We start from the raw sequence: 23,256 nt of genomic DNA on the forward strand, positions 1-23,256 counted from the left end.
TTACACTGGACATGTAGGCTTCATAGACCATTGAAACTATAATACAGAATGTACAGCATTTTATCATGAAAGAAGACTTGTTGTATGTACATGTATAAAGCAAAATGCAAGGTGAATAAAACAACCGTAGATAGAAAAAGTCGATCAAATTTTCTATCTACGGTTGTTTTATTAACCTTGTATTTTGCTTTAAACTACCACAACGAACACAGGACCTCCATTTTTATTCTTGTACATGTATATGTATGTATATAATATGAGAATATGTTTTGTTTGTATTTTTTCTTTAATATTCCACACCACCTGTGGAAATTTGCTCTTTTCTTTCGTCTTCATTCTACCCATTCTCTATGTCTGTCTTTATGCCCCCTTGCTCTCCCCTGTCCATCCTCCCCTTCCCATCCACTCGGTCCACTCTCTCCCTACCTGCCTTTCTCCCTCCCTCCCATTCCTTCCCTACTTTACTTCCCCCTTTTCCTAATCACCCTCACGCCTCCCTCCCTCTCACTAACCTGCCCTCTCCTCTCTCTACACTGTAATTAAACATCTCTCCCTTTCTCTCACTATCTTACCCTTTCCTTCCCTCTCTCTACATTGTAATTAAACATCTTTCTCCCACTAACCTGCCCTCTCCTCTCTCTACTCTCCCTCCTCTCTCTGAATTGTAATTAAACATCTCTCTCCCTTTCTCCCACTAACCTGCCCTCTCCTCTCTCTCCTCTCCCTCCCTCTCTCTACACTGTAATTAACCATCTCTCTCCCTTTCTCTCTCTTGTTTAGATCACACGTGTTACAATGATACCGGGGAGGATTATCGAGGGAGGATCAACACGACCAAATCAGGATTTCCCTGTCAGGGCTGGGATAAGCAAGAAGTAAGCAATCACATTCATTGCCTGTATCCATCAGGAGCCATGAGTCACAGAGGGCATGTTTCATGAAGTGATTTCCACTGACTTCTTTGTGCTCAGCCAATCAGATGCAAGGATTTCAGTAGCTTATAAATATTTTCATTGAAAAACACTGACTTATTTGTTTCATGATATATGTCCAAATCTTTTCAAATTTCCTAGATAAATCTTTCTTTGATGAAGAAGACCTTGAAATATTTCCCTTTCCCAAAAGAAAAGACGCAATATCTCATATTATATAATATATAGTATACTATATTTGACATAGTATCAAGAGTTGAATTCAGCATTCCCCCCCCTCCCCCCAAAAAAAAAATTCCATAGACATTAATTATACTAATAGGCTCCCCCGCTGATTAAAACTCATTTCCATATTGGCAATATATGTGCACTTATTAATTGCAGATGAACATTATGATTATTATTTACAAATATGACAAGTAAATAGGCTTTAATTGCTAAAAAACATATTACTATGTTTATATGGCTATTTCATATTCATGAAAATATATCTGTTATCATAGATTATCTTTCCCTTTTTCAGCCTCACGAGCATGCCCTTTGGCCTTCGCACTACCGAGAGCTTGCTGGAGGACACAACTTCTGCCGTAACCCTGGCAACGGCCTCGACAAACCCTGGTGCTTCACCACCAATCCTGATGTCAGGGCCGACAAGTGTGACATTCCGAGATGCGGTAAGAAAATGATTGTAAATCTGTTATACTTTATTGGTGTTAGTCTAACTTTTCAAAAAATTAAACTGTTTGTTATGATTCATCCCGGACAAAATAAAAATATAGAATAGAAATATATCTGATCATCTGGACTTAATGTTTGAAACAGAACAGTTACACGTCTGATCCGCGATGCTCCTTCAGCCCCTCTGAACTGGTGGGAAATCATCAACAGTTATATACCACAAATCCTCATTTCATGGCCAAAATGTGTTACATCCTAAGATGTGGAAAGAAAATGGTTGAACAACACTGTTACCCCATCATGTATGTTAGCCATCGGGGGGAAAAGGGCCATAGATTTTGCAGCAATATGCTCCTTTCCATGTCATATATGAACAAAGGGGGGGGGGGGCATAATTAATTTGAAGAATAGTTTGTAGTCTGCGGGTTTCCACGCATTTGAAAGTCAACACGGAAATGCGTCAACCTGTACATATTTTAACTGAGAAAAATCCTGTTAATCTTCTCTTCAAATACATCATGAGGTGAGACTTCAGAGAGCTGAGTTACATAATCATCATTCTCTTCACACCATGAGTGGTGGAATTCTATCCAACAAAGATGCTTTCATCAGGCGTTGCCATGGATACAGCATCATCGAATCACGATAATTACGTGCTGCATTCACCATTGAAATTGTGGAAGTTTCATGATTGATGGCCTGAGACTTTATTCTCTCTCCCTCTCTTTTATGTGACTGAAATTATATTGATACAGGAGCTTTGATTCTCATGCCATAACCATGGTTACCAGTCAAAGAACTGGAGTCAGTGTATTCCTTCATTGCGATCTCCTGCCATGGTAATTTGTAGGATCATGATGCAGAGTCATGTGCAGGCACCAAGTTCAAATAGATTTTTTGTCATTTGTTCTTGATATCCCATATATTTTTTTATGATTGAAAGTTAATTGGCAGTCGGATCTGCCTCTCCTATCCAGCTTTGGCGAGATTGACACCCCTTAGTATTTAAGTGACATGGTCAGATATGAGAATGAAATATTTTGACACTCTGGAGTTTTTGTTGAAGCAAATAGTCAGCAATGTTCACTGATTAATTTGATATTAGCCAATCGGATACAAGGATTTCAGTAGCTTATAACAATTTTCAGTGAACGTCACAGACTCCCGGTTTCTATGAATAATTTTTGGTTATCGATTTCATATTTATATTAAATAAAACTGTACATGTATCTAAGTGTTGTTTAGGTGCATATGTGATTATCGTTAATTATCAATCTCTATTTCCATTGGAAGAAAATAGAATATTAGCCTATGTGTAAGTTGTTAATGCCGTGTTTTATTAATGTGGGAGAAGAGGAAACTTATGTCTTAGCGTGATGTAAAAGATTCACATATTATTATCTAGGCCATCCTATAGCTTTCATTAGATCACATTGTGTCTATTGTGGAGAAGAAAAATCAAAGCCTTACACCCACACAATCTATTACTTTCAAGCATTTACAGATGTTCTTTTCTTTTTTTTTTTTTTTTTTAGAGGCCTTGGAAATATGAGATGATTGTGAAATATTGATGTTTACTTAGGAATAACAACTTAACCATTATGTCTGGAAGTCATTCTTTTGATATTCTTACATTTCTTGATGAAAAGAACCTCATCATTTATTTATCATCCTATTACATACCTGCATGTGTTGTGGTGCACAACCCCTTTTCCTTATATGGAAACACACAGCAACATGGGTGCTTATATCCAAATCTCTTTCTGGGAATGTACCCATTTTGGTCTATGTGAACAAGGGGGTCATATCCCATAAGGGGATTGTGAATTTATGGTCAATTAGATTCAGCTAGTTTGGTAGAGATCAAATGTTTAACCTTTGAACTCTCAACTTCCACAATTTGCCTCAGATGACAAAAGCATTGGAATAAATCTTCTTCTATATTTTCTTTAAATGTTATTGTTTTGTAGTTTTTATTTCTCTTTTTGTTGTTCGTTGAACTCTTTAACATCCAAAAATTGCCAATTTGCATCACATGAGAGACATGAATCTCATAAAATTGCTATTTTTCATTGCAAGAGATGTTGACGAGTTCAACAGCATTAATATTTATTGGATATTTTCAACAATTTGGCAGCTTAAAATACCTTTAATCTTCAAAATATAATCTTTTGACCTTAACATGCTTGATCTCTTGTGAAATTTATGATGTCCATAATATCATTTTTACAAACTTCTTTGTGATATCAGCTAATAAACACCTTGACACTTAACACTGCAAAGTTTTTTGGGGCCCGAAAAAATCTTAATTTGCACAGTGGTTAACAAGATGTGCATTAAAACCTCAGCTGGGATGTAAAATATAGATTTAAACAAAAATACTACAAGGGGAAGATCGGCCACTTCAGCGATTTTTTGAAACGCTCTATAAATGCTCGTGGGGAAGGGCGCCCAACAGCGTTGAATAAGTAAACCTACGCACATTGGCACACAGCTGTGTATAAAACATATGGGGAAAATGAGAGAAGGGATTTGGGAGAGGGCACAAGGACTGTGTATGGGAATAATTCCACCTTTAATATCCCAGAAAACTCTGAAATATATATTTGTACACGACAAGATCGCAATACGCAAAGGTACAAAAGGTTGTTACAATACTCAACGCTGTAGGGCACTCTTCCCGAGCATTTCATCATGCGCTCTATGTACTGTCCTCATCTTCCCCTTGTAGTATCTTTGATTAAAAGTAGTCCCCAGTTGTTTGAAACATGCACATACACTGAATTTGATCCATTGGCAATGTGCACTTGCTATCGCTAGTGTTACTCTGGTTGAATAAAAAACCTGGTGGCACCACATTTGCTTGGGTCTTAATATCACAGAGGACATGGGGAAAGAGTTAGGATTGTATGAGAGTTTTTTTTTTAGAATAATATAGAGATAATGATTAGGGTTTATTTAGTTTTGAAGGTTACTAATAGATTTTATGTTTCGCTTAACATTCAATTTTCCATCGGATCAATTGTCGTCAGAGCAAATATCATGGAACTGAAAAACATGTTATGGCCTAAACTCCATCTATTATTATGTCTTTTATTTCCATATTCTTGAAGGGAATGACAAAAAGAAATGGGATCATGATAATTAGGTTCCTGCATTAAAAAAAATTCTTAGTGGTTTAGATTTAATCTCCTTAGAGATGATGAAATGAGGCCAAGGACACACTGTGGATGTTATTTTCTTCAGCTCATCAGGGTTTGTTAATACCCTTTTGACCCATCAAACTGTCAGTGTGTACTGCATACTTTCACATCCACCCTGTTCCTTCAATCAAAACATGGCTTGGGGATGGTACAGTAATGACAGATATTAATCATGAGGTATCGGCTCCAGTGCTATACATTCTTCATTGACGTCTCTCTAAGATCCAACTCTTAATTGTTTCTATTGTTGTACAGGGCCCTCAGTGAAAGTACATGTACCGGTAGTTTGTCAACTAAGAAGGCTTCTCTGTTAAGATAAAACTAGAAATTAATAATACCATTTTCAAATTCTATGTTTTTTATAATACTTGTATATGACTGGAGATGACATGTGGTGTCCCACAGGGGATTGAATTGGGACCACTTTCTATTTTATGAAATCTCATCGTAACAGCTAATTCAATTGTCCACATTTAAAAGAAAGAAAGAAAAGCATAAGTATACATAATATTTGCCTTCCTTGATCCTACGACTGATCACCAATAAGGGAGGAGGGTGCAGAGATGTTTGATTACAGCTGGTGGCATTTGAAAGATGTGTATGCTTCCGGGATTGTTGATTCATATTACAACCATCACATAGTTTAGGAATCTGGAGAAAATTGGGAATTCTAAGGTCAACTTCGATAACCTTTGACCTATAACCTGATTTTTAACTGCATAAATGTGTCTTTGATCTGATATCCGACTTTTCCACCCCACAAAAGTATATCTAATATGTAAGAATTTGTTATACTTTTTTTTATCACTAAAAGTGCTGGTAACTCTTCAATTAAAACTTTGTATCTTTATTTTTTTCCCATGTTCATAACTCTTAACTGGATGCTAAAAGTGTCAGAAATTTGTTTGCAATGTAAAGCTTCGTTTTACCCATTGGAAATACAATAGATGATAGATGATACAATAGACTCCAGGCCACGTACCTCCAATGGGTTCAACCAGAGTTCAGAACACAGGCTTGTGAGTGTAAGTTACATGTTGTTTTCTTTGTTCTTGAAATAGAACGCTTCATGAACACACCTCTGCCTGTACATTTATAATATCCTTTGAAAATAATGAGAAATGAATTCTTATATGACCCCCAAGTTTTATGTTTTATTAATGTTGCTTTACCGGATTCTTCTGCTTTCTCCTTTCCTTTCCCAGATGAGCTAACAGGAAGTGGCATGGTCAGCAGACCCACGATCCTCTACATCATTGTTCCTGCAGTAACGGTCATCGTGGTCATCCTCCTCATCTGTGGCTGTGTGTGCTTCTGTTGGAGACAGACCAAGTCCCAGCGCTACGGGGGTGTGGCCAGCAGGACCAGGCCTAGCGAAATGGTGGCCCTGCAGCAAAAACTTCAGGTCAGTTCAGGGCAGTGGAAACCCTCATCTTGGCCTTGTCTTACAAAGATTTACGTTTGATCCAATCAATTGTAACTCTATGGAAATCCATCAATGTCTTAATTTTTTCTACAGGAAATTTGCAAAATGTCCTTTGTAAACAAAGGAGAACACACCAAATTGTCAAAAAACAATGAATTTATGGATATACATTCATATGTAGAAAAAACATTGAACAAAAAAGCATTTTATATGTTGACTTTCCTGGCTTTCCACAGTTGCGATTGAGCGGATCGATCGCAAATCTTTGTAAGATGGGCCTCTTGTCTCATAGTGTGAAATGATATAGGATCAACACAAATCTACAGGCTTCACTTGTCAAAGTTATATCGATAGTCAACTCTCAAGGGCATCTTCCTTGAGTTAGATAGACATAAGAATATTCAAACCATTCAAGCAAGTGATATAATGCAAAGATTGACAAAAGGAATATGACATGATAGGTTTGCTTATAAGCAATGAATTGAGATAGAACTGGGTCATGTTTCATAACAGTTGTTACAATGGCAAACTTTGGCATTTCCGTAAGTTAATCAAATTATTTGATAATGATAATAATAGTCCGTTCTTGTAAAGCGCATAACACACTATAAATAACGTCTCTATGCGCTTCCAAAGGACTTAGATATCATTATCCTGGCTGTAGCTCAAGCAGGTAGCTTCCAGTGCTCGGCATTTCAAGGAATAAATTCATGCCAGGTACCAATTCACCTCATCTGGGTTGAGTGCTGCACAATGCGGATGAATTTCTTACTGAAGGAAACCAGCAATGGCTGGGATTTGAACCCACAACCCTCTGTTTGAAAGTCTGGAGACAAATCCACGTGGGCCACAACGCTCCACATAATTATACTCTTTATACAGCTGACACCCATTTTCATCTCTTCTGCGAGCAATTAACAAACTGCTTGGTTATTTGAGAGCATTTTACCCTTTCATATGTAGTAGAAAAAAGACACAAATCATTACAGGAAGGTCTTACATTTGGTTTGTTCTTCTAGATGTACACACTTTGTAGGATTGATCAGCTGTTAACTTGTAACATCCCATTGAGCTGGACTTGTACGGCATATTAAAAATTCGAAGCAAATGGAAAAGCTGTTTTTATTGATTTGCCTTAAAAATTAAAATTTCTTGTTCAAGTCTCATCAAATAAAACCAATCTGTTTTTTTTTTAGTCTGTTCAAAAATTTGACCTGTGTTGTGTCATTTCTCCTTTCAGGTGAAGGAGATTCCATTGTCTGCCATCAAGTTTATGGAGGCCCTCGGGGATGGTACGTTCGGTAAGGTATGGAGAGGTGAGCTGATGGGCCTGAACAACCAGTACAGCTGTACATCCATAGTCATCAAGACATTGGACAAGGATGCCAGCCCCGCCTTACAACAGGACTACCGGAACGAGACCAGCGTGATGGCTTCCCTCAACCATCCGAACATCATCACTCTCCTAGGTGTCTGCACCAAAGAGAAACCCAACTGCATGCTCTTTGAGTTCCTACCTCATGGTGATCTACACGAGTTCCTGGTCCGCCACTCTCCTAATTCAGACATCGGTTTCGGAAGCGGGGACGACGACACGCAGTCCTCGCTGGATGCTTCGGATTTCTTGAACATAGCCATCCAGATCGTGTCCGGCATGGATTACCTTTCAAGCAGGCATTTTGTCCATAGAGACCTTGCCGCCAGGAACTGTATGGTGGGCGAGCACCATCAGATTAAGATCACCGACTTTGGTCTGGCGAGGGATATCTATTCGGGGGATTACTACAGGATGCCCTCTCAGGCGGTTCTTCCGATCCGCTGGATGTCGCCAGAAGCCATCATGTTCGGTCGTTTCACGGTGGAGAGCGATATCTGGTCCTTTGGAGTGGTTTTATGGGAGATTTACTCTTATGGTCTTCAACCGTTTTACGGTTATAACAATCACGAGGTGATAGAGATGATCCGGACACGTCACATTCTGCCATGCCCCAGCGGTTGCCCTCAGTACATCTATGCACTCATGACGGAATGCTGGAGCGAAATACCCGCAAGGAGACCCCCATTCAAGGTCATCTCCACGCGCCTCCGAGCATTAGACACTGTACCTATGCACACGCAAAACGGTAACATATATGGTAACCCTGCTGCGAACTTTAACCCCCAGTACAGCGGGCTGTACTCTCCGCAGACACACTGCAGCTCCGAGGGCAAGAAAAGTCACGGGTCATCTGGGGGCAGCAGACACTCTCAACCCAAAATGGGTCTCGTCGACAAAGCCATGTCCGAGACCTCCAGCTCATCGCATCACACAAGGTCAACAGGACATGGAAAATCAGAAAAAGTGGAACAAACTGCTGTATAATAGCTATTAAATATTGTCTCTTTTATGATATATGCACTTGTATAAAGTCGTACTGGAATAAACAGAAAATTTGAATTTAAGTAATGCTTCGGCTTAGAATGGGTCTCTGTATTGCAATGTGTTGAGGGTATAGTTTTTGCTAGTAGATTATCAAATATGACTGTTTTTAAAGAGTTTATTAATGTGAATGCACTAGTAAACAGTTAGGTAATTTTATAGAGCTGATATTTGCTTTCTTGTTCATGTACTCACGCAAAGGCAAAACCAAAGAATATTATCCTATGCTTAATATGTAACTTTGCAACTCCGTCCTTCATTTGTACTTGTTTTTAACCGAGTATTCCCCATTATTATTATTCTTGAGCCAATAGGTAAAATATGCACTGTATACAATGGTCTCACATATTCCTCATATATCACTTTTAGATTGATAGACTTTATTTATCAACATCAAGAGAATTTCATACAATTACCCCATCAAAAAAAAAAAAAAAATTGCCTTGCTTTTCAGAGCTCTACTGAATACCTCTTAAATCTGCAACCACCCCAAATGTTATTAATATTAAGCCAAAACCAACTTCTGCATTAAAAAAAATGTTTATATTTTTAATCCAATGTTTTACAAATCCAAAAAGTGTTGTACACTGTATTTATTGTAAATCTGCTATAGAGATAATATTTTCTTCTCCTTGTGCATCCTGATGATGCAAGTATGATAGATTAACTTATCAGCATGAAAATTTGTTTTTTAGATACATTTCTAATTATACTGCAGGAAATATATTCATAGAATAGGCATTATGATTGGTGCGGAAAAACTAACAGTAAACTTCGTATTAAAACTCAAAAAACTTTTCAAAGTTTATGGGGTTCCCAGTGTGGTTCGCATTTGCCAAAAACCAAACTCAGTTTTACTCATATTTCTTTTACAAAGAACAGTATGAAAGATTTTGTTTGAATTTGCCAAATTGTATATACATGTATCTCAGTTTTTTTAAACCAAATATTGTTCTTACTCTCGTGGTTTAATTCCAATTTGCAATGATATAAGATTTAATGCAGTACATTGTATTGAAAAAAACTGATATTGAGATTATTGTTTTCAGTTGATAAAATTGTTATACATTACTTTGAAGGAAGCAAAAGGGACGCTGTTGTCAATGTACTACCATATATCACAGTCTTGCTCATAACCCCCAATTGGTTGGTCTGCTGTAGATGTTTCTGTTTCTGTTTGTGGTAACTCCCGTAGGAACTCGGCAGGACAGCATTTTTTGCTGGTAAACGCCAAGCTGGCATATAACCAAGTACCTATGAAACGTTTTACGTCTAGGTTAATCAGTCATAGTGGCTGACGTTATAGACGACAGATATCACTCTCGGGCCTTTTTATCAAAGTGGAGACAATGGCAGAGTTGGGATTCGAACTCACAACCTTGCGATTATGAGTCCAATGCTCTAACCACTGGACCACACGACCCATGTTTTCTACGCACAGGGAAAAAAGGTTGATTCTCAGCTATGCCATAATTTATGATTTATCAATAATCATGGAAACACTTCAATGTAAACACATTTCACTGAGAGATTCAAGCTATCAACATCTTAAGAATTTAACATGGTTTTATGTTAATATAATCATAAAGAGTGCATTTTCAGATCATTTCGTACACCAAATCTGCTTAGAAGGTTTAGTATTCAAAATGATTCTGAAAGTTGAATCAAATTCTAGCATATGTATTCACATAGTTCATAGTAAATATTAACCCTATCTAGGCCGGGGGGGGGCCTCGGAGGCCCCCCCCTCAACAAATCGCGCAATATTTTCGCCGCGCAAAATTTTTTGACCGCGCCACTCGCTGACATTTTACTTTCAAGTCTTGCACAACTTTTGAGACCAACTTTGCGGCCTCCGGGTATGTAGTTCCGAAATTACGCAACATTATGTAAGTGCATGTCAGACCGAAAATTGTTCAAAAACGTGATTTCGTGTACAAAGTCAATGCAAATTGTGTTTTCAACCAAAATTCATAAATGTATGATTATTTTTAGTTTTGCTGCTCTAAATGTATTTATTTTATGCTTTTTATGATCACAGAAGAGTCCCCAACAAATTTCATTGAAAAAACAATGAAAAACAAAAGGTCAAAAAACAAAGAAATACATAAGAAATTGCAAAAAACAATAAAATACATAAGAAAATGATTTGATATCGCAATTTTTTTCATGTACACTTGCTAAGAACACCACAAAGAGTTTCAATACCAAAAATTAGTACATTTGGAGCTTTATTTAGGGAGTTAGAGGAAAAAGTATGATTTCGCATACTAATTACGCATAAATTAGCATAATCACTTAACAGCGATTCGCACAAAAAAAATTACTATACAATCTTGGAGATTATGTCCCAGGCAACCAGCATGCCAATTTTCAGCGCGATCGCGCGGTCGACGGCCGAGATCTTAGGGGGGGGCCTGGGAGGCCCCCCCCGGCCATATGAACTCCCAAAATACACCGGCCTAGATAGGGTTAAAGGTATTGTTTAACTTTGTGAGCAGCCGATTTAAAAAATTCTCAAACCAAGATGAAACATGTGTACAAGTGCATGTATTAAAACTAATAAGCCCTGAAAACAACCATTGTTGAGAATGAAAAGCTAAAGCTACAAGGCTAACTCCGATTTTATAAAAAGGCGTCTTATAGACACCTAAATAGTACACATAAGTGTATGGGATGAAATTACGATAGTGTTTACGATCACTTTATATTTCAATTTTTGAAGCACTAAATAATTATTTTCAAACACAATTTTTTTCTGGGCTTCATTTTTTGTAACATATCACAGACACAGTTGACAAGTGTGACCTTCTAGCTCAGATTTTTTAAAACTCAAACCAATGTTAACCAATCACTTTAGAAATAAGTGAATTGGTAATTGTACACATTTCAGCTTTAATCTAACAAGTTTGCCTCTTCAGTTACAAAATTAAACTGAGTGGGAATGAAGTTACTGTAGCCTACTTGTTGGCAAAGATGAGTCCTAACTTCCCTTTTAAGGTGCACAACTTGTGAATTTTACATAATGTATTTATGGTGCCCATAGTTTAATGTTGCCAAATATATGTCTATTGCGTTGCTACACTTGTTTACATATCTAGCGTTATGCCAATTATTACATTTATTAACTCAGTAAAGTAACTTAAACAATTGCCAAATATGTTTTTTTTACTACAAACTCATTCTTCTCCCTCATTATACAGGGTTGAATTTAATTTATAAGATGGCAGATAAAGGTCGTTTTTTCATACCTCACCCCCCCAACAATAAAAAAAGTGTATTCATATATTTACTCATAACTATTTTTAAAATAACTTGTTTATTTATTAACTTATCAGCTATGGTAATTCCATAGAAAAGATGAATTGACTAAATAAGGGATAAGTTTTATTAACTTACAGGTACACAGCAGGGGGGAAAAAATCTTATAAAGGGGCTCGCAGCAATTTCGCCCCCGAAATCTTCATAAGAGCCCATGAAAATAGTAAAAAGAACCACACGAAATCCCTTTCATTGCACTGTTAAAGCTTATCCAATGGTGGAGATTTAGGCAGGAGGTTGTGAAAAGTACCAATGAAATGAAAAAAAAAACATTGCCTGGTACACAGCTTTCATAAGGTCACAAATGATCTTGCCTTCCCTCAAATTGTTAACATTAATCAGTTTTTAATCAAGTCTAAATTTTTGATAAATTAAGAATGGAACAAAAATCATGCAAAATAAAGTATATCAGCAAAATTTTGATGAAAAGTTACTGAACTGTATGTAATAACTTCTATGGTAATAAAAAGAGTTTTAGAAAATTTAATAATGCTGAATATTAAACAAAATTGGTTGGCTGATAGAGTGGAATACAGTAAAATGTGGTATAGTCAATGAAAATATCGCCCCTGTTGAAGTACAAATCAAGTGAATGAGCTGTTGGCCTTTTTTAGACAGTTTTTACAGTTTTATTTTTACAGTTGCTATGTAATGACCCGCTAGGTTAATTGGCTTCTCTTCAAGAATGACGGGATATGCTGCACTGAACATGATAACATTATTTTAGTACATTTTTCTTTATCAGAAACCCTCACAGATTGAATGTACGGGATTGTTTTTATTTTGTACCTTTATCCAGTATTCATGTACTATATTAAGCTGAAATGATACCTCAAGGCTGTATTCTTTGTTCTTTTTTCATGAACCATTTCTTTTTCCCTTTTTGTGCCTCAGCCACTAGAATTTTTTTATAAGCTACAGAATTTAATTATCAATGTTTTTCCAAGTATTTATTTATCCATGCTTCACTCATCATTCAATACCGTTATTCATTCATCAAGCTATTTTGTTTTGTTTACTTTTAATGACTTTCATGTAGATATGAATTAATGTCTTGTGCTTTAATATTTTAACCTCAGTGAGAAGGAATGGTTTTGGCAGCAGTTATTTTTAATGATGGTTTTAAAAGTATCATCACAAGGATTTGATATCACATCGAAATTCCATACGAGAGTACTTAATGATGAAATTTGTCAGTAAGAAGGAGAATGAAAAGTTTTCAATTTTATTCCATTAGTTCATTTATAAAACTGTTTGGATACTTGAATTAATCTGTCAACTTGCTGTACCAACAATGGCAGCACCTAAAAAATCCATACTTTGATCTGGGGTGCTACTGATAAAATATAAATATATGTTTCATGAGAAGACTCTAGATATACAGTATAAGCTGTAATTTCTGTAAGATTTTTATTGATGGGAAATTGTTTAGGGTAGAGCATGCATATGCATGTACAGTGCATGTAAGTGAATTCAACTCTTGCATGAATATTTGCAAATACATCAAAATTAGTATTAGTGCAGCAAACATGTTTTTTTTTTATTTACATAATAAACACCACACAGCCATTTATGGTGATAACTTTTTAAATACAGCTTATACTATAAAGCAATTACTGCTTGCAATGTATCAAATGGATGTATTCACAATTTTAATGTTTTTTTAAAGTAATATTCAATGTCCATTTCGAATAATGTCAATTATGTAACTGGACTTGCTTTCAAATACTTGTATTCATTGTAACCTTTTCTTGAATTCGGTGTATTCACAATTTGAATTTATTGAAGCATGAATCTTCAATAACAGTTTTTGATAATTATGAACCAAATTTTCATTGCAAATACGTTGTATTCATTGTCATTGTTTCTTGAATTCAGTGAAGAATGAATTGTATGAATTGATCTTGCACTAGCCAAATCCTATTGTACTACAAAACTAAGAATATTTATAAGATACTATATTTCTATTTGTTAATCAGGGGTGAGTGTTTCACGTCACAAAGGGTTAGGTGCGACTAAAAGTCACTCAGAACGCCAGTAAGCATATACACATAATCACATCGATGATCACTCGGTACCATGTACTCTTGAGTATAAAGCTCTTGGGAGCATTTCATAAAAGGACTTGTGGGATGTGTGTGTCGGACGTTTTATCAGACCATGGACCTATTACAACTGGACAGTTCAACGAATCCCCTCCTTTGGGCCAAAGACCGTCACCGCGAATCCTTTTATAAACAGAGCACTGGCAGCTGACGCCCATCACGCCGGTTGTAAAACATGCTGTCACTGATGGACAGCGGAAATCAATTGTGCGCTGCTCCTACACATTGCGATGTTGTTCATTCCCTTTATCAAAAGCAACACACAGCAGCGAACGTTAGCGCTATGAAAATGATTGCAGAAACAAGAAAACAGGCGTGCATAAATGTATTTTTTACGAACATCGCTAACAAACGCTCACAAAATGCATTGACATCACCATGCAGATCAGAATATCTACAGCAAAAAAGTAGTTAAAAACTGATGGAAAAATGTGCGGAAAGACGTTAAAAATGCATCTTTTTTGACAGTATTGATGTCGATAGTCCCAATTACCTTAGGTCAGAAGTTGATTTTCATTTGGGCGTAAAATTCCAGAGGATTGGCGAAATTTAATAGGATTTTTTTCTGATGATCGGACAACAATTGCACAATATTGACAGCATGAAATAATGTATTGAACACTGGAAATAAATTGCATATTGCATTATAGGTAATGCAGGGACTTTCCCTGATTGCAACAATCGAGCTTACATGACCGCATCTAGTCAAAAGAGGGCCAGAGATCGAGCGATTAATGTCATTGTCAGAGAAGGGATTGAGTAAACAATCACCCTGGGCGCTTGTCGTAAAAAAAAAACGCAAAGAGAAAGTTATCTGTGTGACAGCAATTTTGACAGCTGGAAACAAGTGATAGCCACAAAGTGCTCTCTTTGAATGCCCATTTGTTATAGGTCTATGATCAGACAGTCTGTTTTATCCAACATTTACCATAGCAACAAGGGTAAATTATCAGTTCCAGCATATTTGCCAGATGACAAATGATAATGAAAAGCTCCCCTAAACAATGCAGTGATGTGATATGTACCACTTGCAACTGGGAATATATGTGCACATTTTAGCAAGTTTTAATATTTGTGAAACCACCCCTCAGATTAATGTTTCTACTGCATTGCTCCAAATTTGATGAAATGTATCAATGAAGAATAAGTTTTTGGCATGAGATGTTTTATTAATGAATCTGGAGGGGCTGCAAAGTTGCTAACATTTATATGAGTTTAAGATGATGTCTAGAATTTCTTTTTTGAAAAAACAGCTATTTAATTTTTTATGCATAATGCTAGCTACATGTGAAAGTATTGTGAATAGCTCACTATCTTTGTCAAAATATGGTACAACGTGTAAATGTTTTTATCACTATTTATGAACTAATGTACATAGTTTTGTATATTTCACTTCAAAGGTGTCATGTTTAAATGTCAAATATAAGAACACTTTCATTGTGTAGAAAAATGCTAACTCTACATGTATGTACATGTACTTGCTTTATATTGTCATCAAAGTGCTTGAGCCAAGTATGAAACATTATTCTATCTATGTACGGCATGAAAACGTCTTTATTCTGAAATGTCCCTCGAGTTGAAAAAACAAATTCCCATCCATACCTCATTTGTTCATGTGCTTTCATTCAGTAAATCCGGTCTGTTTCCTTCAATTGCATATTCTTATGCTTAATTTCATTTTTCTATGTAATAATTTCTAACAAACGCCCAAACAACAAACATTAATTCTTGGTATTGAAGTTACCATTTTTTATTATATCAAACTGTACTCGAGTGAAGGAATGTGGATTTTTTTATGTTGTCATTAATGCCAAATGTAAATTGATGACATTTTCTTCTTGTCGCACTTCAGATTCTAATGTAGGGTATAGTATGATACTAACGACTGGGTGCATTTTCCAGTGTAAAAAGAATGGTTAGTTTCATTCATTTCAAGTCATAATTCTTGTTTTTGTGTCACCTTAAAAGCATATTCAAAAGGTGTCCACAATATTTTTATTAACTTGTTATCTGTGATAAAGATTTCTCTAAAAATTTAATTTACTTGTTCTCAATTTTTTTTGTTTCTATAGTGATAACACGATTTTCATTCATTTCAAAGCTTGAATCTTCAGTTTGTTTCACCCAGTAGCTATATAAACCAATGCCTTACTTAATCCTCTTCACACTTGTCAGTGCATAAGCTGAGCACCAGTTTCCGATCGCATACATTCGTAATTCCAAAGCTTCGTTATTCCGAAGGTTCGGATATTCCGAAGGTTCGTTATTTCCGAAGGTTCGTTAGTCCGAAAACGAAATGAGGTTCGTAATTCTAAAGGTTCGTAAGTCTGAAAATGAATTTCGAAGGTTCGTTAATCCCAAAACAAAATGAGGTTCGTAATTCTGAAGGTTCGTTAGTCCGAAAACGAAATGATTAACATTAACGAACCTTATTTCGTGTTTGGAATAAAGAACCTATGGAAGAACGAACCTTATTTCGTTTTCGGGTTAACAAACCTTCAGAATAACGAACCTTCGGAATAACGCCACAAATGTTCGGATTAACGAACCCTTTGACATTTTCGGATTAACAAATATCGAGGTATAGGCAATTTAGGTGTTTTGGAATTATGAAGCTTCGGAAGTACGAAGTGTAACCGTTTCCAATGTTTCAAGCAAGTATCCCCAGCCCATCCCAGGTTTGGCTTATTGGCTTCATTTCCTGTTCAATACTTCTCCTCGTCCCCTTTGGTCTGCCCCCAATGTCTTAAGGCGACCGCACACCTTACTATTGGTCTGTGACACGATTTCAGAAAAAATGTAGTAGACCTTGACGCAAACATTGAGACTTGGAATATCTTACTGTGTAATGTTCTAAATCATTGTACAAATACTTATGTTCAAATCTGTGACTATGCTATCATCCTTCTTAGAATAAAAGCGAATTTAATATCTAGTCTTAATGACGTCTTAGCAGTCGTACGATTGGCTACGATTTGAAACTAATTTGGCCTTTACTCCAAAATAAAGGCTTGCAATCTTTCATAATGGTTATATTAGTATTCTTTCAATCAATTTAAACCTCAAATGAAATGATATGTTCGATTCACATTTTCAGAAAATGAGCAAAATGCGATTTGTTCCAAAAATGGATCACGAACAGTCGTAAGATGTGCGGTGGCCTTTAGATATTCATCTGTTCTCCAGTTTTGCTCACAACTTCACGTTTTCTGGTCCCGATCAAACTAATTAATAAATCAGATTTAGTGTTGTAACAGAGAGCTTTTTCTACTCCATTTACTTGAGAAAAATGAGTAAGTCTTTCAGGATTATCACAGGTACAGCTTTCATGACCTCACCCTCAAATAGTTTGGATCAGAGAATGAAGAGTACAGACCCAGAAATAAAAATTGCATTAATTCTGAAATAGTCCATATTTTTTTAACAAGTGCGGTGACGAAATAGAAATTTTCATGGTAAAAGTGCATGATAAAGCACACAAAATTTGATGTTTTGTTTATTTACACACAGTGCAGTGCCGCAATAGAGGGTGAATTGTCCAGAATTTGCCCTATCAAAAATCACTTTCATCCCTTTTAAGATGAAATAAAGTGAACCTATAGTATGATCAGAGTCCTGCTAGTAGCAGCATTCAATTAGTCCAGACTATTCTGGTCCTGGACATCTCATGAATAGAAAAAGTCCAAACTATTCTGGTCCTGGACATCTCATGAATAGAAATAGTCCAAACTATTCTGGTTCTGGACATCTCATGAATAGAAATAGTCCAAACTAGTCTGGTCCTGGACATCTCATGAATAGAAATAGTCCAAACTATTCTGGTCCTGGACATCTCATGAATAGAAATAGTCCAAACTATTCTGGTCCTGGACATCTCATGAATAGAAATAGTCCAAACTATTCTGGTCCTGGACATATCATGAATAGAAATAGTCTGGACCTACAAATTCACGAAAGGGGTAAAAGTTAATATGATTTAAGTGAATTTGCTCATTAGCAGGACGTTCTTAAAAACATTTTGTAATTTACTCTTTGATTACCAGAGAATTAGAAAGATATACAAAAAATATTTAAAAGATAGATCAAGATCATAAGCAAATTGTTCATGACATTTCTTTGATTAAAGCAGTTATTAAATGCCCTTATATTTTTGTTTATGTTGAATACATTTTTTTTTGTAATTCATGTTTACCCATTGGATCTGGACTTGAAGGCCATAAATGGTGTTCATTTGTAGTAATCATAATACTCATATTCATTGAATGTATGTTATCAATTTGAATTTCGCCAAATGCCAGGTTAAGTGTGAAATAATAAAAGCATTTGTGGTCATTGTTAGGAATGACTTATATCAATTAAAGGCATGGAATTTATTTAAATGTTACCCAAAATGCTGTGTTATATATAAAGAAATACTGCAAACTTTCATGATGCATACCTTTGTTAAATGGGATAAAGTAACTTTTCTATAACAAAGCCCCCATTCATTCATGTTATTTTGACTGACATTGCTCGTAATAATTACCCTTGTACCTTTCCTTTTCTGAACTTGATGCATATGGTAGTGTCCATGTCGACCAGTATTGAGGAGAGGAATAAAGACGCAAAGGAATATTTTTAAATGTATAATAATCTGAAAGGATTTTGTTATTTTTGTTTGAATTTGGTGAGCGGTGAATGGATGTATGTCTCTGACCTTATTTCCAATTCAGAATTCAGATATTTACCTGGATGATGATGACGAGGGCTATGGTGATGGTGATGAGTATAGTAGTTCTGATGATTATTATTGTGATGATGATGACGATGGTGATGATGATGATGAACATAATGATAGTAATGATTGTGATTGAGATAACATGTATTTTAATCAATGAGTATCATTAATAACATGATGATGGCCTCTGGGAATGGAAAACACTCGGTTGTCATGGCAATACCGACAGTGATGAAAATGATGATATTGATTATGGTAATGGAAGTTGGTGTTTTTTCATGAAAATTAAATGTTCATTTAAGTCACCGTCACACGATACTTCAGTCTTCCCTTTTCCTTCACCTTCTCTTCCTCCTTCTCCTCCTTCATCTTCGTCTTCTTCTATTTCTCCTTCTCTTCCTTCTCTTTCTCCTCCTTATCCTCCTCCTTCGTTCTCTTTCGTCTCCTCATCCTCCTTCTTCGTTGTCTTCTTCCTTTTCTTCTAGTCTCGTTTCTCCCGCCCTCTTTCTTCGTTTTGTTCGTCGTCTCATTTTTTTATCCTCGTCTGCTCGCCACCTGTTTTGTCTTTATTTCACATAATTATTTTTAACACCACACATTCAAAAACATGCATAATATGTCTCGGATTCTTCCTTCGTTCAATGCACAGCTGTAAACCTTTCATGGATAAATTCCTTAACAACAAATTCCAAACTCGGTACTATTATCAACAATGATTACTGAATAAAACATAAGAAAACCTTTGTCTATCAAACATTTCACTCGTTGAGATATTTCAAGAAAATTTGCAGACATACCAAATGATCATCGACACAAACCGCAACGATCATTCTTTTGAATGGGAGATGCAACTTTAAGCGATCTACATGTACCATTATAACAAAATTGGACAAATTATTGATGATGTCTAATCTCTATATTTAGACCGATCAAGAAATTATGGCTTATAAGTTTTATCATCGGTTTTTAAAAGCCGATTTTCAGCGCTATAGAGAATTCTTTCCGAAGATCGAATCGGAACCTTCCAGAGATGGTGTTGCGATGATCAGCGGCACTTCGAACCCTCAGTCGAACGTACCTCTTATCCAAGGCTGCAAGACGACTGACCACTCAACACGTGATACAATCAAACAGTGAGTTGATTTGATCTTTTTTATCCTTGCCATTTGGCGATGTAACAAAACTAATTTTACTAACCCTAACCCTGACCCTAACCCTAACTGGTCTTGAACTACTGGAATTTTATACTGCTTCTTTGTTTTAGATTAAGTAAAAATCGAGATACTTAGATGCAATTAATCATTATTTTGAACTCACAACTTCCGTTTTACTGTTGACAGTATACCAGTAGTGATGAGGAAGATGTTTATAATGATGATCGCGATTGTAAGTACGGTAATTGGTGGTGGTGGCGGTGGTGATGATGATGAGGCTGGTGATGATGATGGTGGGTGGTGGTGGTGGTGATGATGATGATGATGTTGATGATTAGTTTGTAACTATTGATCCTGCTGCTGCTGAAACCGATGGTGACGGTTGTGGCGTTGCAGCATTTGATGGTACCAGTGGTAAGAGTGATGCCCTTGTGGCGCTGCTGACGTTGATAATTACTACTGACGACAATGCTGCTGATCGTGGTGGTAATGGTGATTAAGATGATGATGATGATGACATTCTTAATTAGTCTACTGATTTGTTTTATATTTTTTTCATGTCTCTTCTTGGGCAAAAAGATGCCATGATTTGAACACCCATACTTATGCCGAGGACGATGAGACCACGTCACCGATACCCTCGCCGACATCATCTATTCTTTCAACAACGTCCTCGATTACCACATCCTCATCGTATTCATCAGAGATCTCGAGATCGAGAAGGAGGAAGGCTAGCCGACCTAGGAGAAGTCCGAAGAAAAATGATCCCAAGTTCAAGGGAGTAGCATTCTCCATGGTAACGGTCAGTTCACATGGAAATCAAGAACCAATCCTCAGAATCAAGTCGAAACTTAGGTTTGTTATTTCAATTTTCAAGTTATTTTTTCTTTTCAGTTCTGGTCTTTAGTGATCTTTTTCCGAAGTTACTATAATTATGATGATGATAATAGTTCTCTTATACAAAGAGGCCTTGTAATAATTATCTTATGCATAACGAATCATCTCTCATACATAAAGAAATCGCCGTCAATGCTGCTTGATGCTTGATTTCAAAGTTACAGGATAAATATGAATTATAAATGATAAACATAGAAATTGAAACAGAAGACTACATAAATATAAACTGAAAAGGAAGTAGATTTAAAAAAGATCAATACACGATAATGGATAAACAATATACTCCAATTAACCTTGCAAAGTCAATGCTGCTTGATGCTTGATTACAAAGTGACAAGATAAATATGTATTATAAATGATAAACATAGAAATTGAAACAGAAGACTGCATAAATATGAACTGAAAAGGAAGTAGATTTAAAAAAAGATCAATACACGATAATGGATAAACAATATACTCCAATTAACATTGCAAAGTCAATGCTGCTTGATGCTTGATTACAAAGTGACAAGATAAATATGTATTATAAATGATAAACATAGAAATTGAAACAGAAGACTGCATAAATATGAACTAAAAAGGAAGTAGATTAAAAAAAGATCAATACACGATAATGGATATAAGATATACTCCCATTAACCTTGCAAATTTACCAATAAACTCTGGTCTTTGCTTTGTTTCTCCAGCATTCGTCGCTATCATCGTATGCTAGCAAAGCGTTCAATGGGGAGATGGCGACACAGTTTCCATCGCAGATTCTGTTTCCATGGCAACTCACACAATGTCGGCCACGCCCAGTCCAGCTCGAGCTCCTCCGAAACCGATAGTGACGTCGAATTTAGACTGATGAAGCTGAAAGCTTTCAAATCGAGCAGGTTTGGAATGGCGCCACCATGGCCCAACGTTTTTGTTCGATCCTTGAGGTGGTCTTCAAACATCTCGTGCAGAGTAAGAAGGCACTCTGGGAGATTACCACCACACACGATACCAGACCCTTTAAAGGCACAAGGTATGTCCTTACCCCCCTCCCCGAAAATGATAAAATAATGTTGATAATACCTCGGTCACATTTGCTCTACGGCGGCCGTACAGCCGTTTTAACATTTTTTGTACCAGCTATATAGGTTATTTGAATAAAAATGAATAAAAGTTTTTTTTTAAACGGCTGTTTTCGACTTGTCTTACTGCCGCCGTAGAGCAAATGTGACCGAGGTATTAGGATATAATACAGGGGCGGATCCAGGATTTTGAAATAGGGGGGGGGGGCGCCAGCGGCGAGGGAGCGAAGCGAACGAGCGGGGGGAGGGTGTGGGAGGGGGATACCCCCCTCCCACGGCAAGGACTTTTTCAAAAAATCATGTCCAAAAGTCGTATTTTGAGAGCACCTTTAGAAGAAAAATGCACACTTAAATCACTGTAACTTCATGAATAAAAGACACATACTGACTCATTTAGGAGCTGGTTTCCAGTCACACACCGTATAAGCGGTCATTCAAAACATACATTTGGCAAAGGCTCTTCACTTGCTTGCATCGTGTGATTGAAACGTCAAATTTAAATGATACGAAACTGAGACTTGTAATCGATAAGTTCCGAATAATCCATTCTGTTTATTGTCATTTGTGTATTTACATTGTGTGTTTCAAACGAGAATTGTTTAGTCGTATGGCAACATGCATAAAATTTGGTTCTTTTTTCCCCAAAATGCACAGTAAATTGTTACAAACTACAGAAAAAAAAACGACATCATCTTCTGGTAATCAACCTTTTCCCTCGTATTATTTTCAAATCATCTTCAATAATCCAGTCATTCTGCACAACCTCAAAGTAATATAATGCTTCTTAAGGGGATTCTCATCATTTTTATTGTTTACGTTTTCGATTTTGCTGGCAATTTTTTTTAAAGATATATTGTAATCAGCAAACCTATAGATAGTATCCCTAAATTAGACCTCGAAATAGCCAATCTGGAATAAAATTATTGGAAATGGTTTTTCAACTGATTTGAGTAGGTATGGGTGTCAACATTTACCAAAAAAAGTTAGGAGGAATACGGGTTGGGGAAAGTGTTTTTTTTTTTCAAGGTCAAAGGTCAATGACCTTTTCATATATACTGTATAATGGTATCTCTGAGATGGAAAGGCGCAGGTTGGCGATAATGGTGTCAAAATGCACAAATTTTTACCAGAATATAAAATAAAATAAAATTAAGTACCTAGCATGCACATTCACCGATAAAATTCAAGGTCAAAGCCTTTCATAGGTCAATGACCTTTTTTACATTATATACCATACTGTATAATGGTATCTCTGAGATGATAAGGTACAGATTGGTGACCATTGTGTCAAAATGCACAGATTCTGATCAGAGGATCAAATAAAAAAAATTAAGGACATAGAATGC

At 36.4% G+C, this 23,256-nt stretch overlaps 2 protein-coding genes across 3 annotated transcripts in view; both read left to right on the top strand.

Annotated features, from left to right (window-relative positions):
- Positions 1–10,361, top strand: part of LOC121424302 (inactive tyrosine-protein kinase transmembrane receptor ROR1-like) — a 69,960-nt gene extending 59,599 nt beyond the window's left edge. For both annotated transcript variants that reach the window (XM_041619932.1, XM_041619931.1), the window contains exons 9-12: positions 781–875; positions 1,456–1,606; positions 6,019–6,218; positions 7,480–10,361. In XM_041619932.1, coding sequence (XP_041475866.1) covers positions 781–875; positions 1,456–1,606; positions 6,019–6,218; positions 7,480–8,601 — 1,568 coding nt within the window. In that variant the 3' untranslated portion in view covers positions 8,602–10,361. The remainder of the gene's footprint in view (positions 1–780; positions 876–1,455; positions 1,607–6,018; positions 6,219–7,479) is intronic.
- A 9,123-nt stretch (positions 10,362–19,484) lies between these two features.
- Positions 19,485–21,899, top strand: LOC121424254. Its single transcript, XM_041619871.1, has 3 exons — positions 19,485–19,934; positions 20,535–20,810; positions 21,539–21,899. Exons 1-3 carry the CDS (start codon positions 19,741–19,743, stop codon positions 21,897–21,899), a joined length of 831 nt encoding a protein of 276 aa, XP_041475805.1. The 5' UTR covers positions 19,485–19,740.
- The last annotated feature ends 1,357 nt before the right edge of the window (positions 21,900–23,256 follow it).

This window comes from Lytechinus variegatus, chromosome 11 (assembly GCF_018143015.1).
Source record: "Lytechinus variegatus isolate NC3 chromosome 11, Lvar_3.0, whole genome shotgun sequence".
NCBI classification, from domain to species: Eukaryota; Metazoa; Echinodermata; class Echinoidea; order Temnopleuroida; family Toxopneustidae; genus Lytechinus; species Lytechinus variegatus.